The sequence below is a fragment of the Myodes glareolus genome, chromosome 8 (assembly GCF_982192425.1).
Source record: "Myodes glareolus chromosome 8, mMyoGla1.1, whole genome shotgun sequence".
Classification (NCBI taxonomy): domain Eukaryota; kingdom Metazoa; phylum Chordata; class Mammalia; order Rodentia; family Cricetidae; genus Myodes; species Myodes glareolus.
Genome location: NC_142033.1, coordinates 101,437,115 through 101,451,737, shown reverse-complemented (window position 1 = coordinate 101,451,737; position 14,623 = coordinate 101,437,115). Strand labels below are relative to the sequence as shown.

General features: G+C 51.9%; 1 protein-coding gene across 1 annotated transcript; it reads right to left on the bottom strand.

Annotated features, from left to right (window-relative positions):
• Nucleotides 1-679: 679 nt before the first annotated feature.
• On the bottom strand, nt 680-14,249 carry Plin3 (perilipin 3). Its single transcript, XM_085692380.2, has 8 exons — nt 14,159-14,249; nt 10,415-10,496; nt 9,466-9,664; nt 9,223-9,305; nt 6,427-6,724; nt 3,336-3,535; nt 2,593-2,718; nt 680-1,959 (listed from the first exon to the last, which is right to left on the bottom strand). The coding sequence occupies exons 2-8, from the start codon at nt 10,478-10,480 to the stop codon at nt 1,618-1,620; spliced, it is 1,314 nt and encodes a 437-aa protein (XP_085548506.2). The 5' UTR covers nt 10,481-10,496; nt 14,159-14,249; the 3' UTR covers nt 680-1,617.
• Nucleotides 14,250-14,623: the final 374 nt, after the last annotated feature.

Here is a 14,623-nt window from a genome sequence, read left to right as displayed (position 1 = left end):
CATGTTTTAAAATTGATGAAACTAGCCTGGCAATGGTGGAGCACTCCATTAACCCCAGCACTCAGGAGGCAGAGGCACTCTATGAGTTCAAGGCCAGCCTGGTCTACAGAGCAAGTTCTAGGACAGCCAGGGCTACCCAGAGAAACCCTGTCTCAAAAAACAAAACAAAACAAAAAAAACCTGATGAAACTAAATTGTGAAAACAGAAAAGCAGAAGCAGTTTACAATCACTGGGAAGTGGTGCGTACTTGTGAGCCATCCTTCCCAACCCTTCACTGGGAGATACTAGGTGGGAGTGGGGAACAGTACACCATGGTCACACCCGAAGCTCCTCACTGAGGGATTCTAGGTGGGGCTTTGCCCTGACCACACCCCCAGCCCCTCACTGGGGGATTCTAAACAGAAGTCTGGTTCAGGTCACTAACATGATGTCTCCAAAGCTCTGGACGTTGGAGATGGTATTAGAATAGCCTGTGTTTTCCTTGTGTACATGTACACGTTTGTGGAAGTAAGGGACTGGCATCAAGTATCTTTCCTAGTCACACTCCAAACACTTTACCATTTTTCTCCTGCTCCTGAGTTTTGCTGTTTTGAGACAGGGTCTCATGTAGCCCAGGCTACTCACTACGTAGCCAAGTGAAGACAGACGCTAAAAAGAAATCCCACACCAGCTCAGAAATGAGTATAACAAAGGGTTATTTATTTAGGGGTAGTCTAACAGATGACAGTCCTCTGCTCGAATGGGGAACAGTACTGAATCCGGCAGCCGGAAGAGAGAGGGACAGTGCTTCACATAGGCATTTATAATATAAGAGGCCACGCCCAAGTGGGCGGGTAACTTAAAGGCTACTGGCTGAAGGATTTCCTACACCAGCCAAGAATGAAATTTGAACTCCTAATCCTCCTTCTCCAGATCAAGGGGAACAGCCATGTCTGGAAGGTTACATTCGGTCTGCTGCATCTTACTGCCCCCCTCCACACCTCACAGAACATAGGGTGGAGGGAAATCTGGCAATGGGCCCCCTCCTGCCCCTCTGCCAGGGTGGCTCAGCAGCTGTGAAAGGAACACACACACACTGTCCGCCAGGCTTCTGATGCTCACAAAATTTATTATAGCAATACTGAACCCCAGGGTTTGAGGAACAATGGACACTCAGTCCTCAGCCACTTTCTCATTTGAAACAATTTCACATCCCTGCTGTCCACCCCGTGAGGACCAAGTGTCAGGTTAGGAAACCGCTTGCTACTATGGGCCACGCCATGCTAAAGGCACAGGAATGGGCTATCATCAGGCCGTGGTCTGAAGTGTGTTTTAGGCTCACTGACGCTGCTTGCTATACAGCATCTGCCTTAGAATTCTTGATCCTCCTGCCTCTCCCGCCACAGTGCTGGCATAGGATGACAGGAATGTGCCATTACTACTGGTTACCTTGACTGCTTTTTTCTTTTAGGATTTTTTTCTCCTAGAATATTCTAGAGGTTTTTTTTTTCTTCTTTGAAAGACTGATGGGAAAAGGTTAAACACTTCTTCAGACTCAGGGTAGCTGAGGACCTAGTATGCAACAGGATTATTGGGAAAAGCTGACTGGAACCAGCTGCTGGCCCTGACCCCTCTCTCTACTTCTCTTCCAGGGCTTTCTCAGTGATTCCAGGAGCGAAGGGGCCCACCAGCCATGTGACCGGTGTGTTCTGGGCCACGTACTCCACAGTGTGGTCAAGGGCCTCCCGGGCTCTGCCTATGCGCTCGCGGGTCTGGGCAAGAACACCGGCTGTGAGGTCCTGGAAGGAGTGGATGCTGGAGAAAGTGGCCTGAAGGTCGTCCACCTGGCTGCGGGCCTGCTGGGCCTGCTCCCAGACGTGGCCAGGCAGGCCCTGGATGCTGGCCCCCAGGGCCACACACGTGCTCTGTAGCTGCTGAGCAATGTCCCTGAACATGCCGAGTGCCCGGGCCTCCACCTGCTGGAAAGGGGAATGGGGCAGGGTGAGAGCCAGCAGGGGCACAGCCCAGCATTGGGAACAGGGATTTGGCTCTCCACAGGCCCCAGTAACCTTTTCAAAATAGATTTTCAGGGACATCTAGACATCGGAAGATGCCTAGAATCTAGACTCATCGGACACAAAAGCCATTAGGAGGGGACAAAAGCCAAACAGCAAAAATTACAAAACATACAAACCCCAAATCAAATTACAACATGGGTGCTAGGAGGCCAGATGTGGTGGCCATACAGCTGTGACCTCAAAACTAACCAAATAACCCCCACAGTAATAATAAAAATGCAAAAATTAAAAACCAAAGCCAAAATGCCAGGTGGTTGTGGTGGTGGTGCACACCTTTAATCCCAGAACTTGGGAAGCAGAGAAATGTGGATCTCTGTGAGTTCGAGGCCAGCCCGGGCTACAGAGAGAGTTCCAGGACAACCAGGGCTACACAGTGAGAGCCTGCCATGAGAAACCAAGAGAAAAAGAAAAAAATCCAAAACAAATCAGAATCAATTGTGTAAAGTCTGGATTCTGCGGTCACTCCAGGACAGGAAGCCCAGTGTGCACAGAGCAGGGCCTGCAGACACAGGGATCCCTGGACCCAGTGAGTACCTCTGGCTTAGCTGGGTCCTTTTCTGCATCCTGGGGTGTCTTCTGGTTCCAGCTGAGCCACATCTGGTGCAACTTCTCCTGCCCCTCCCCCAGCCTCTCGTCCACACCCTGCTTCATGGATTCCATCTGCAGCACAGAGAAAGGGGTGGGGGTTGAGGGAGCCTGTGCCTGACACCGGGTTCCAGTCGGGGACAGCAGGTATGGGAATGCTCTTCATGTACATTTTTTTCCATTTCTGGCTAGCCAGGAATTGACTACGTAGACCAGACTGGCCTCTGCCAGGATGAGAGGTAAGCACCAAGGAGTCCCCCTGGGCAATGCTTGAGCACAGATCCTGCTCCACCAGCAACCATCATCAACTTCAAATGAGTAAGACTGAATAGTACCTTAGCCGGACTTGGGACCCAGTGACCAGCACCCCTAGGTAGCCAGGTAGAGAAAAAGAAGCCTGTGCTCCACACACCCTGGGACAGTCTAGATAGTCACACTGGATTCATCCATCAAAGTCCGCAATTCCTTTCTCAACTGAACTTCAGTCTCACACATGGTCAGACAATGAATGTGCCTGGCTCAGCTGCCCAGACTGTGCCCTTTGTTACACAGCCTGAGCTGACTCACACACCATGGTATGGAGGAAGTCGGCCCAGGGGAACCAGTCCAGTCCACCTGGTGAGATCCCAGCTCAGGAGGGATGGGAGCTGCAGGAAGGAGGCCCCAGCCCTGGCCAACACCCCAAAGCTCACCAGGCTGAGTACATGCGTGAGTTGCTGCATCGCCTCATGCGCACTCTGTCTGGCATTGCACAGCTTGCCCAGTGAGTGCTCATAGGCGTGGTTGCGAAGCCGTTCCGACAGCGAGCCCAGCCGGACGAAGTAGTTCTGCTCCTGTCTCTGCTGCTGCAGTGAGGCCATGTCCGAGCCCTCTGAGGACGTGGCAATCAAGGCTGTGGCACAGGAGAGAGTGCTTAGGTTCACAGTGCCCAATGCATAGCCTCATTGGGAGACTCTGGCAACCCAAGCTACAGGAGACTGTCTCAGAATAAAAAGCAAAAGAGGGCTGACGGTGTGGCTCTGTGGTAGAGCAGCTGTCTAGAGGTTCATCCCCAGGCCTGGGCCAGCAAGATGGCTGGGCGGGCCAAGATGCTTGCTGCCAAGCCTGAGAAACTGAGTTCAATCCGTGGATCCCACAGTAGGAGAGAAGCGACGATCGGAAGTTGTACTCTGGATGCTACATGCTACATGGACACCTAGCACAGGCATACTGCATATGATTAAAATGAAATACATTTTTAAAAATTTGAAAATCAGCTTCAGCTTCCAGCCCAAGTTCCTTCCTTTTCCATCTCCCTCTCGAAGTGGAAGCTTGTTTCTCCCCACTTCTCCCCTTCCCCCTCCTCTGTCTCTCTCTGCTCTTCCCCCTTCTCTCCTTAGCCCCTCTCCCCTTCCCTTCCATAACCCACTAAATCCAACCTCACTCTGCCAAAAAAAAAGAAGAAGAAGAAGAGGAGGAGGAGAAGAAAGAAAGAAAGAGAATAGCAGAAGGTAGTGGAACAGGGAACAGGCTTGTAAAGATGTGCTGCATTTGCGGGTGTTGCAGAATAATTGTTTAACTAAGTAGAGATGTGATGCCATTTCACCTTGCCTGCCTAAGGCACCCAACTGGTCTAATCCAAAGTCGACTGGCCAATAGCCCGGCAGTAGAGGGATAGGCAGGGCTGGCAGGAATCCAGGCTCAAGAAATGAGGGAGAAAGAAAGGGAGTCTGGGCCAGCCAGGCAGGCAGCCACAAGCAGTCAGACACGGAGGAAGCAGGAAAGCAGGACACACAGAAGGAAAGAGAGGTAAAAAGCCCTGAGGCAAATGCAGACGAAGAGAAACGGGTTAATATAAGTTACAGAGCTAGTGAGGCAAGCCTAAACTAAGGCCAAGCATGCATAATTAATAACAAGTCTCCATGTCACGATGTGGGGGCTGGCAGTTCAAGAAAGCCTGCTACAGAGGAGGAGACAGGAGGATGAATCCTGGGGTTCCCCTGGACAGCCAGCTTAGCCAAGTCTTGTAAGCCCCAGGTCACTGATGCCCTGTTTCAAAAAAACAAGGGGAAGAGTGGCCTTGGCAGACACACTCAGAGGCCTTTGAGACAGCATGACATAAAGTCAAATCCCAGGGTTTTTTGCTTTGTTTTGTTTTGAGACAGCATCTCACCTGTGTAGTCCAGGCCACACTCCAATTCCCAACTGCTGGGATTAAAGGTGTGTGGGATCACTCCAGGCAAAATCCTATGTTTCAAAAAAAATTTTTTTTTCCCTTCCCATTTCTCCTTACACAGCGGATTTTCAAAGGAAAATAGCTACATTTTGGTTCAGGTCATCTGGTTTGTAGCTCTCTTGGAAGCTGGGGACCGCACCCCGGGAAGTGAAAGGAGCTCTGTGCTCTTAGCCAAACCAAGGGCAGGAAGCCATGGGCAAAGTGTGGCGTGACATAGGAAGGGACAGACCTGTGTCTCTGGGAGATAGGCAGCTCAACTGACCTCAAACTCCAGAGCCCTGAATCCACCTCCCGAGTACTGGGGTGACTGGTGTGTGCTACCACGCCTGTCTGTTGTGCCGGTGACAGAACCCAGGGCCTCAAATGCGCTAGGTAAACGCTCTATCCACAGCCCAGTCTGCAGCTAATTTTTGTATTTGAGACAGGGTCTTGCTATGGAACTGGCCTAGAACTGCTCCAATGGGACCAGTCTGGAACTGCTCCAATTTCCTTCCTCAGCCTCGCATGTGCTGGGGTGACATGTACAGCCCTCTTGCATGGGCTCCAAAGCTAGCTCCCACATGCCTCTGCTATTCTCTACAAGCCACCAGGGATGCAGCTAGGAGGTCAGTGGCTAAAACCAAGCTACGGGTGTGACCATGGTGTACTGTTCCCCACTCCCACCTAGTATCTCCCAGTGAAGGGTTGGGAAGGATGGCTCACAAGTACGCACCACCCCACCCATAGCTCCTCACTGAGGGATTCTAGGTGGGGCTTTGCCCTGACCACACCCCCAGCCCCTCACTGGGGGATTCTAAACAGAAGTCTGGTTCAGGTCACTAACATGATGTCTCCAAAGCTCTGGACGTTGGAGATGGTATTAGAATAGCCTGTGTTTTCCTTGTGTACATGTACACGTTTGTGGAAGTAAGGGACTGGCATCAAGTATCTTTCCTAGTCACACTCCAAACACTTTACCATTTTTCTCCTGCTCCTGAGTTTTGCTGTTTTGAGACAGGGTCTCATGTAGCCCAGGCTACTCACTACGTAGCCAAGTGAAGACAGACGCTAAAAAGAAATCCCACACCAGCTAAAACCAAGCCTGCTCAGGCAGGAGCTGCTGCCACAGGGCTTCTGGTTCCTGTTTGGATACTGCACCCCACCCTCTCTCAGGCTGGTGTCTGCTGATCTGCTGAGGTGCAGGCGCATCTCCCCCACAAAGAGTCACTGTTGGCCGGGAGTGAGCGTTGCTCTCGCTTGCATGAACACACACCACTCAAAACCCACAGGGCTGCAGGCTCATGGCCAGCCTAGGAGGAACTGAGACCTCCATGGATGCCTGGGTGGTGGTACATGCCTCTCTCCCTGGTACTTGGGAGGTAGAGGCAGGGGGGGATCATCCTTGAACCAAGAAATGGCTCAGTGGGTAAAGACTTGTTGTCAAGCCTGACCGAGTTTGATTCCTGGGACCTACATGGTGGATGGACAGAATTTACCCGAGGACGTGGAGGGCTGAGGGCTTAGGAGGGTACCCTCTTCAGGACAGTTATGGGGAGGACCAAACATAGGAACAGGGTAAGGACACTCACCCAGCTCTGCATCTGTCAGGGGCAGGCGGTTGTCCGCCCAGGCCTCTGATTTTACCAGCACTGTGTCCACTCCGCTAATCACCATCTGTCCCACTCGGGAGCCCATGACTGACTGGACGCCGCTGGTCACTGCTGACTTGGTCATGTCCACACTGCTCTGTACAGCCCCCCGGGTCACATCCACTGCTCCGGTCACCCGAGTGGTCACTGTGTCCTTTGCACTGATCACTGAGTTGGATACCATTTCTCTGGCCCCAGATACTGTAGATGATACCAGTTCCTTAGTGTCCGCCAGAACCTGCAAGACGGGACACGTCAACGTCCTTCCGCAGGCAGATCTCCCACCCAGAGAGGCCAGAGGGGGGTCATTCCCATGTGGTTAAGACTTTATAACTGAGCCGGGCAGTGGTGGTGCACACCTTTAATCCTAGCAAAGGCAGGTGGATCACTGAGTTCAAGGCCAGCCTGGTCTACAAGAGCTAGTTTCAGGACAGCCAGGGCTACACAGAGAAACCCTGTCTCAACATGTGGAAGAACAGCACTCTTGACCACCGAGCCATTTCTATCGCCACTTAATTAATCATGTAAAAAAAGTAAATAATTTAAATTTCTTTTCACATGTGTGTGTGTGTGACAACACGTGTGGAGGACAGAGGACAACAGGCAGTCAGTTCTCTCCGACTCTGTGGGTCCTTGGGGATAGAACTGAGGTCCTCAGAACTGACTGCAGGTCCTCACTGAGCTACCCTGGCCCTATTTATCCTTGACATAGGCTATCCCTGGCTGACTCCAACCCTAAACTCACTGTGTAGCTGCGATCTAAGCAACAGCCCGGGATCAAACGCTCATTCCATAGCCCAGAGGGTAAAATGACCTTCCAAGCACGCAGAACACAAAACAAAGCTGAGCCCCTCCCAAATGCAAAGCCCAGAACCACAGCAAAGGCTCTGTTAGAAGAATCAGGAGACTCTGACCCTGAACTGATCCTTGTGAAGGACACCTCACAGTGTCAGGAGAAAAAGATCTGGGAGTGTTGGGGGCGCTCGCTGCTGGGACGCCTCCAGCTGCGACTACACCCAGATGTGGGGCCTCTGTGCAGAAGCAGTGACCTGTCCTATTTTCCTGGAGTTGACACTATTCCTCGGCATGGTATCCAGGAGGAGGCCCAGCCCACAAGAACATGAGAATGAAGTGTGTCCCCATCAGAAGGCACGTGATTCAGAAGCTAGCTAGGATGGAAGCTAGCTGGAGACCCCACCTAGGACCCCCACTGGCGAGGGTCCGGGGCGTGTTCTGGGTGGAGCCCCGCCTAGAATCCCAGTGAAGGGCTGGGGGCGTGGTCAGGGTGGAGCCCCGCCTAGAATCCCCAGTGAGGGGCTGGGAGTGTGGCCAGGGTGGAACCCCGCCTAGAATCCCCAGTGAGGGGCTGGGGGCGTGGCCAGGGTGGAGCCCCGCCTAGAATCCCCAGTGAGGGGCTGGGGGCGTGGCCAGGGTGGAGCCCCGCCTAGAATCCCCAGTGAGGGGCTGGGGACGTGGTCAGGGTGGAGCCCCGCCTAGAATCCCCAGGGAGGGGCTGGGGGCGTGGTCAGGGTGGAGCTCCATCTAGACTCCACCAGTGAGGGGCTGGGAGGGGGGGGGTCGCCTGGGGGTAGATAGAACATTCAAGCCCAGCTTGGGCTAGCTAAGTAAGACCCTGTCTCAAAGCAAACAAACAAACAAAAAACGGAAAACAAACAAAAACACACACACAAAAAGAGACCAATCTACTAGTTTGGATTTGGTTAATGGAGATGTTCTGGAGATTAGAGTTTCTGGTTCAGTTAAGAATAGCACGTGAAGGGCTGGAGAGATGGCTCAGAGGTTAGGAGCATTGCCTGCTCTTCCAAAGGTCCTGAGTTCAATTCCCAGCAACCACATGGTGGCTCACAACCATCTGTAATGGGGTTTGGTGCCCTCTTCTGGCCTTCAGGCATACACACAGACAGAATATTGTATACATAATAAATAAATAAATAAATATTTAAAAAAAAAAAAGAATAGCACGTGAAGCCGGGCGATGGGGGTGCACGCCTTTAAACAGTATTCGGGAGGTAGAGGCAGGCGGATCTCTATGAGTTTGAGGCCAGCCTGGTCTACAGAGCAAGTTCCAGGACAGGCTCAAAAGCTACACTGAGAAACTCTGTCTCAAAAAAAAAACAAAACAAACAAACAAAAAAAACCCAAAACAACAACAAAAAAGAATAGCACATGAGAAGGTCCTGGGCAGGATTCTGATGGGTGTGTTTGCTATATATGTAGACCCTGCCTTCTTGGGTTTAGGTTCCTTCCCAAAGGCTTACAACTCTGTTTGTTTGTTGTTTGTTTCTTTAGTTTTTCGTTTTGTTTTGTTTTTTTGAGACAGGGTTTCTCTGTAGCTTTGGAGCCTGTCCTGGAACTCGCTCTGTAGACCAGGCTGGTTCGAACTCACAGAGATCTGTCTGCCTCTGCTTCCTGATTGCTGGGATTAAAGATGTATACCACCACGGCATGGTGCATCTGTTTCTAAAGGTATGTTCCACCATCTAAACTGTGTGTGGTGCTTGAGGGGCCAGACCAGATGACAGACAGTGTGTGTCCTTTCCTCTGGGTTGGATGGGATCCAGGTAGTATTCTAACTGGATGTTGCCACCTTCAGGACCTTTCTGCTCAGTGTGGGGGGGACCGTGAGGGCTGTCGTATTTGTATTGTGGATAAAGCTGGGACCTGGTGGGTTCAGGCAGGTTCGCACAGCAGAGTCAACTGATGGCTGGTACTGACCTTCTCAGTCGGCTGCTGGAGAATGGGCAGGCTTTCCTGCAATCTGTCCAGCCCGCGGTGCGCGTACTCGCTGGCCGTCGCAACTGCAGGGCACCAGAAAAAACACATCCACTGTAACTGCCCTTCAGAGGCGGGAGAGCCACCCAGGGTCAGTTTCAGAGAACTGGAATTCAGAAGTGGGGGTGACTCCCTCCAAAGATGGCCATGAGGAACATTCTCCAAACCCTGTGGTCCTCAACTCACTCTGGGGTTCCAGCTTGGACAGGATGGGTTGTGCCCCGCTGACCGCGGCTGCAGTGAGGGTCTTGACGCCTTTCTCAGCCACGTCACACACGGTCCTCACGTGGGGGTAGCTCTCCTTGGTGGAGGCGTACGCGGCACTCACCATCCCACACGTGGAGCTGATGAGAGGCAGGTTGGCCATGCGGCCCACCACGCTGGGCTGTGGAGAGCGGGAGACGCGATTAGCAGGTCAGGGTGCCCACAGGCATGCTTTCATTTTGAGGGAGCAGACCAGTTGGGCTCCACCATGACTGGTACAAACAATTGCACAAGGCAAGGCACCTGAAAGTCCCGTCAAGTGCTTCTGGTGACTTGTTTGAGAACTGGACTGAGCACCCAGTGATGTGTCAGGCAGTGTGGTGACAGAGGAACCCCGTATTTGTTAGGCACTGGTTGTTAGAGCACTATGTTCCATCCCCAACCCTAGAAACCTGGGGTGACAGTACATGACGTCATTCAACACAGGCTGGAGCCTCGAAAGTTCAACCATGACTACTGTACCCTGTGCTACATAGTGAATTAGAGGCCAGCCTGGGCTAAATGACAGTTTCAGAGAGATGAAGAGAGACAAAGAGATGTAAGAGGAATTCAAAATCATCCTCAGTCATATAGTGAATTCGAGGCTAGCCTGTGCTACGTGAGACCCTATATTGAAAGGAAAGAATGAAAGGCCGGGCCTAGGTGTTCAATCCCTAGCAGAGGTAGGGGAATCTCTGTGAGTTCCATGCTATCCTGGGCTACATAGTAAGACCTTGTCTCAAAACTAAAAGAAAAGAAAGGAAAGAAAAAGGAAAAGTAAAAGAAAGAAGGAGGGACTTCTTTCCTGGCCAGCCCCTCCCCTCCCAGCCCCCAGCAGGATGCCACGGAGCACCCTCAGAAGCCTAGGGCTCCCTGCAGCTCAGCCCCTCACCTGTGGGACAGGTTCTTCCACAGCAGCTTGGGCTTCAGTAGGGACATCTGACCCGTTGCTAGACATGGTCTTGCAGCAAGTGCTGTGGGCAGAAGAGACAGTCAAGTGACGAGGTGATCTATGAACCTTCCACCCTGTCAGAGTCCCGTCATCAGTTCAGAAGGTCCAAGGTGGGGCCCAGTTCACCACAGCACCTCAACCCCTGACCCTTTGGTGTTAAAGAGCCGACCTAGTGACTCAGGTGCACTCAACAAATCTGCATCCCTGAGCCATACCCCAGCCCCTCATGGGGGATTCTAGGCAGGGCTCCACTCTGGCCATGCCTCCTGGCCCTTGCTGGGGAATTCTAGGTGGGGCTCTACCCTGACCACGCCCCCAGTCCATCATGGGGGGTTTCTTGGTGGGGCTCCACCGTGGCCACGCCCCCAGCCCCGTTCTGGGGAATTCTAGGCAGGGTTCCACCCCGACCACGCCCCTAGACCCTCACTGGGGATCTAGGCAGGGGCTCCAAACTGACCACGTCCCCAAACTCTTATTTAGACCCCCCCAACACTGGATGGTTGTGATAGAGGTCCTAGGCCACACCTAGCAGATCCGTCCATTTAAAAATTTACTTTGTCCATCTATTAAGGAGAAAGGTGAGGTCTAACACTGCTCTCAAGGCACTGTTCCCCTCACAGCCCTCTTCCATGTTACCAGACAGTTGACACTGACACCACATCTGCTCTACTATGGGAGGGGGCTGTGCCCCCTTGTGGGTCCCAACACGACAGTAGAAACAACCTAGATGCTCAACAGAGAGGGATTTTTTTAAAAATTAACAATTTCCCCATGTGTTCAATGACAGAGAATTCTCACAGGCCAAGATGTTCAGAGACGAAATGTGTGAAAAAGTATTCAAGACTTTCTCTCTTCCTCTCTCTTTCTCCTTAAAGAGTATTTGGGGCTGAAAATGGCTCTAAGGAACAGAGAATGTGCTGCTCTTTCACAGGACTTGAGTTTGACTCCCAGCATCCGCAGCAGTGGGCTTACAACCACCTGTGATTCTAGCTCCAAGGGATCTGAGGTTTCTATGGGTACCACACTCACATGCGAGTAATTAAAAATAATCAGCTAAGTCAGGCATGGTGGCGCACGTCTTTAATCCCAGTACCCAGGAGTAGAGGCAGGTGGATCTCTGAGTCCCAGGCAAGCCTGGTCTTCAGGGTGAAAACCTATCTCAAAAACAAAAACAACTCTGTGAGTTCGAGGCCAGCCTGGTCTACAGAGCGAGTTTCAGGACAGGCTCCAAAGCTATAGAGAAACCCTGTCTAGAAAAAACAAAAACAAAGACAAACAAACAAAAAATGTAAGTCTTTAGTGTGTGTGCGCGCACGCGTTTCAGGACAGACTCCAAAGCTACAGAGAAACCCTGTCTAGAAAAAACAAAAACAAAACCAAACAAACAAAAGATGTAAGTCTTTAGTGTGTGTGCGCGCACGCGTGCGTGTGTGTGTATGTGTGTGTGTATACAGAAAAGTTAAAAAAAAAAGTAAGTCTCAGAAAGATTTATGTGTGTGTGTGTGTGTGTATACAGAAAAGTTAAAAAAAAACACAGTAAGTCTTAGAAAGATTTATGTTTTGGTTTTATATGCATGCAGTGGCCAGAGCTGGAGTCAGGTGGTGTGAGGCGACTGATGTGAGTGCTGGAAGCTGTGGAAGCTGAACCTGTGTCCTTCGAGGGAGCGGTAGAAGTGCCCTAACCACTGAGCCATCTCTCCAACCTGATTTGTTTATCTTTACATAGATGCTAGAAGATCGGGAAAACAGACTAAGAACAGGTTTTGGATAGAGGACAGGTGTAGAAGGCAGGTCCCTGAATGTTAGGCCAGGTAAGTCACATCACCTATTCAAAAACCAGTTAAAAATGGAGCTGGGGTTAGTGGGGAGAGCTAACACACCCCAATGATGCCCCCAGAACTACAGAAACCAGGGGTAATGGCACATGCCTGTCACCCCATCACTTGGGAGGAAGATCAGGACTTTAAGGCCATCTTTGGCTACATCATGAATCCTAGGCCAGCCTGGGTTACATGAGACTTTGTCTCAAGAAATAAGGCCAGGTTTTGAACAAATAAGAGATCATGTCAGAGGGAAGCTGGAGTCTCAGCTCATTGAAAGCAGCTTTGCGATGGGCCATGCTGTCTTCCCCACCCGGTTCCATTGACTCACAACAACACTGAATTTAAAGGTTGCTTCTAACTCAGACACTGGCACCCCAGGAAATTTTGATGTGCCAGGTCTGAACCCAGTAACTCCAGAACACTGACTGGGTCTGTTCTGGTGTGTGTACAATGTTTGGGGTGGGTGCCAAGGGGTCTAAGCCCATGCTAGGCAGGTGCTCTCCACTGAGCCACACACCCCCAGCCCTCTTCCTGTTTTATTTTCTACACTTTATTTACTATGTATCATGTGTGCAAGTGAGTGAATGCTCGCCACAGCACGCCCAGGTCGAGCTCACAAGACAACCCGCAGAAGCAGATTTTCTTGTTCCACCACAGAGTCTTGGAGATCAAACTCAGGTGTTGGTGATCCCTGATCCCGACTCTGGAGCCCCCTGGGAGGACTTCAGAGGTCTCAAACCCTTGGGGAACTTGTTTGCCGTGAGCTATAGCTCAGACTCTCAGGTAGATTGCTTGGTGGAGTCCGGAGGATCGGGGTACTGCCGCCTAACTGCTCTAGGAAGACAGCAGCTTCCGGTTTGTGATAAAGATTTCCCAACAGCAGAGTCAGGTGATGAGGGTCAGGCCTCAGGCCTTGTAAGGTCCTCCTAAGCCCCATTACTGTCACCTTACCAGGGGTGCGGCAAAGCCTGATTGATTCCTTAGGAGTCAGTCGGACACCCTGGAGCCCCCACTCCAAGCAAAGGGTGGCCGCTGCAGATAAGCAGTTTCTGAATTCTTAGGGTCTGTGACCGCCTTACACGGGCTCTAGCTGCCAGAAACTGACCCTCCCCCCCTCATATCCCGCCCACAAGATTACTTTCTCTGCTGAGATAGCCAGAAGCCCCCAGGGTCAAAGACTGCTGCGGGTCAGGGCTTAGAAGTGGTCGAGGAGTCTTTTTGCCTGGTTTGGTGACAATCCTGTCATCCCAGCATTACTGGTGGAGGCAGGGGGATGGCAAGTTCCAGGCCACCCTAGTTTACAGAGCAGGCCCATTTCCAAAACCAATCACCAAGACAGAAACAAAGGACTGAGATTCTAAGAGAAGGCACCAGGCCCAGCTCGGGACAAGATCTCAGGTCACACCCTCTGTGGAACAGGGCCTGGCTTTGTGCAAGGGTCCCTCCCTTCCCTCCACGCATTCTAGCGGCTGGGGCCAGTGCTGGGCTGGTGAAAGTATTTACGAACGAGGCTGCCCTGCTGGGTTGGTTGCTCAGCACCGGGGAGGAGGGTGGAGCCGCAGGTCAGGAAGCATGAGGCGTGCATTTGAGCACAGCTCTAATTCTGGGGACCCAGGACGGTAGAATCCACCTTCCTTGGCACTCAGGAACTCAGTCGCTACCGCCAAAGTCCCAGAGTGGCCAGGCCAAGAGTTGGAAGCGCTGTAAAAGTTGGAGCCTCCGGTAAAAGTTAGTCTCCTGTAAAAGTGGAGTTTCCTAACGTGGAGAGATTTGGGGGCCTCTGATCCTTCCAGCAAAAGTCTCGTGTCTCCCTCCTCCCCCGGGGCGCCTCAAGATCGACCCTGGGCCCCCCAGCTCTCACCAGAGTCCTCAGGTTGTCGAGGCAAGGAAAGCTACCCTCCCAAGGCCAGCTCGGTTCTGCCTGGAAGGGGCGGGGCGGCCTTTTGGATCCCGTGGGGGGAGGGGCTTGGGAGTGACGAGAAAGAGAACCAATCAAAGGATCCCATGTCTTAGTCCCGCCCACCCACTTATCCACCTTTATCAGGAGACCCAGACCAGGTTGCCCGTTGAGTCCCAGTAAGGCCTAGAGCCCTGGTCCTGGATGGAGTGGAAGTGAGGAAACCCTGTATAATGTCCTTTCCTGAGAGGTTTCTGGTGTGTGTGTGTGTGGGGGGGTGTCCTTGAATCCCCGCATGTTTCCAAACACCTCAAAGAGGCTTGAGGATCCAGAGGATGGTTGAATGACATCTTTAGATGTGCCAAGTGATAGTCTCAATCCGGACGCGGGGACTCAATAGCCAAGAATATACACAGTCCGGATGGGGCC

Excerpts from the sequence above, each read along its gene's own strand:
- Plin3 (XM_085692380.2), bottom strand. The coding sequence starts at position 10,480 with ATGTCTAGCAACGGGTCAGATGTCCCTACTGAAGCCCAAGCTGCTGTG. Across the intron at positions 6,725-9,222 it reads TCCAGCAGCCGACTGAGAAG|GTTCTGGCGGACACTAAGGA; the intron begins GTCAGTACCAGC and ends CCCGTCTTGCAG. Across the intron at positions 3,536-6,426 it reads CCTGACAGATGCAGAGCTGG|CCTTGATTGCCACGTCCTCA; the intron begins GTGAGTGTCCTT and ends CCTGTGCCACAG.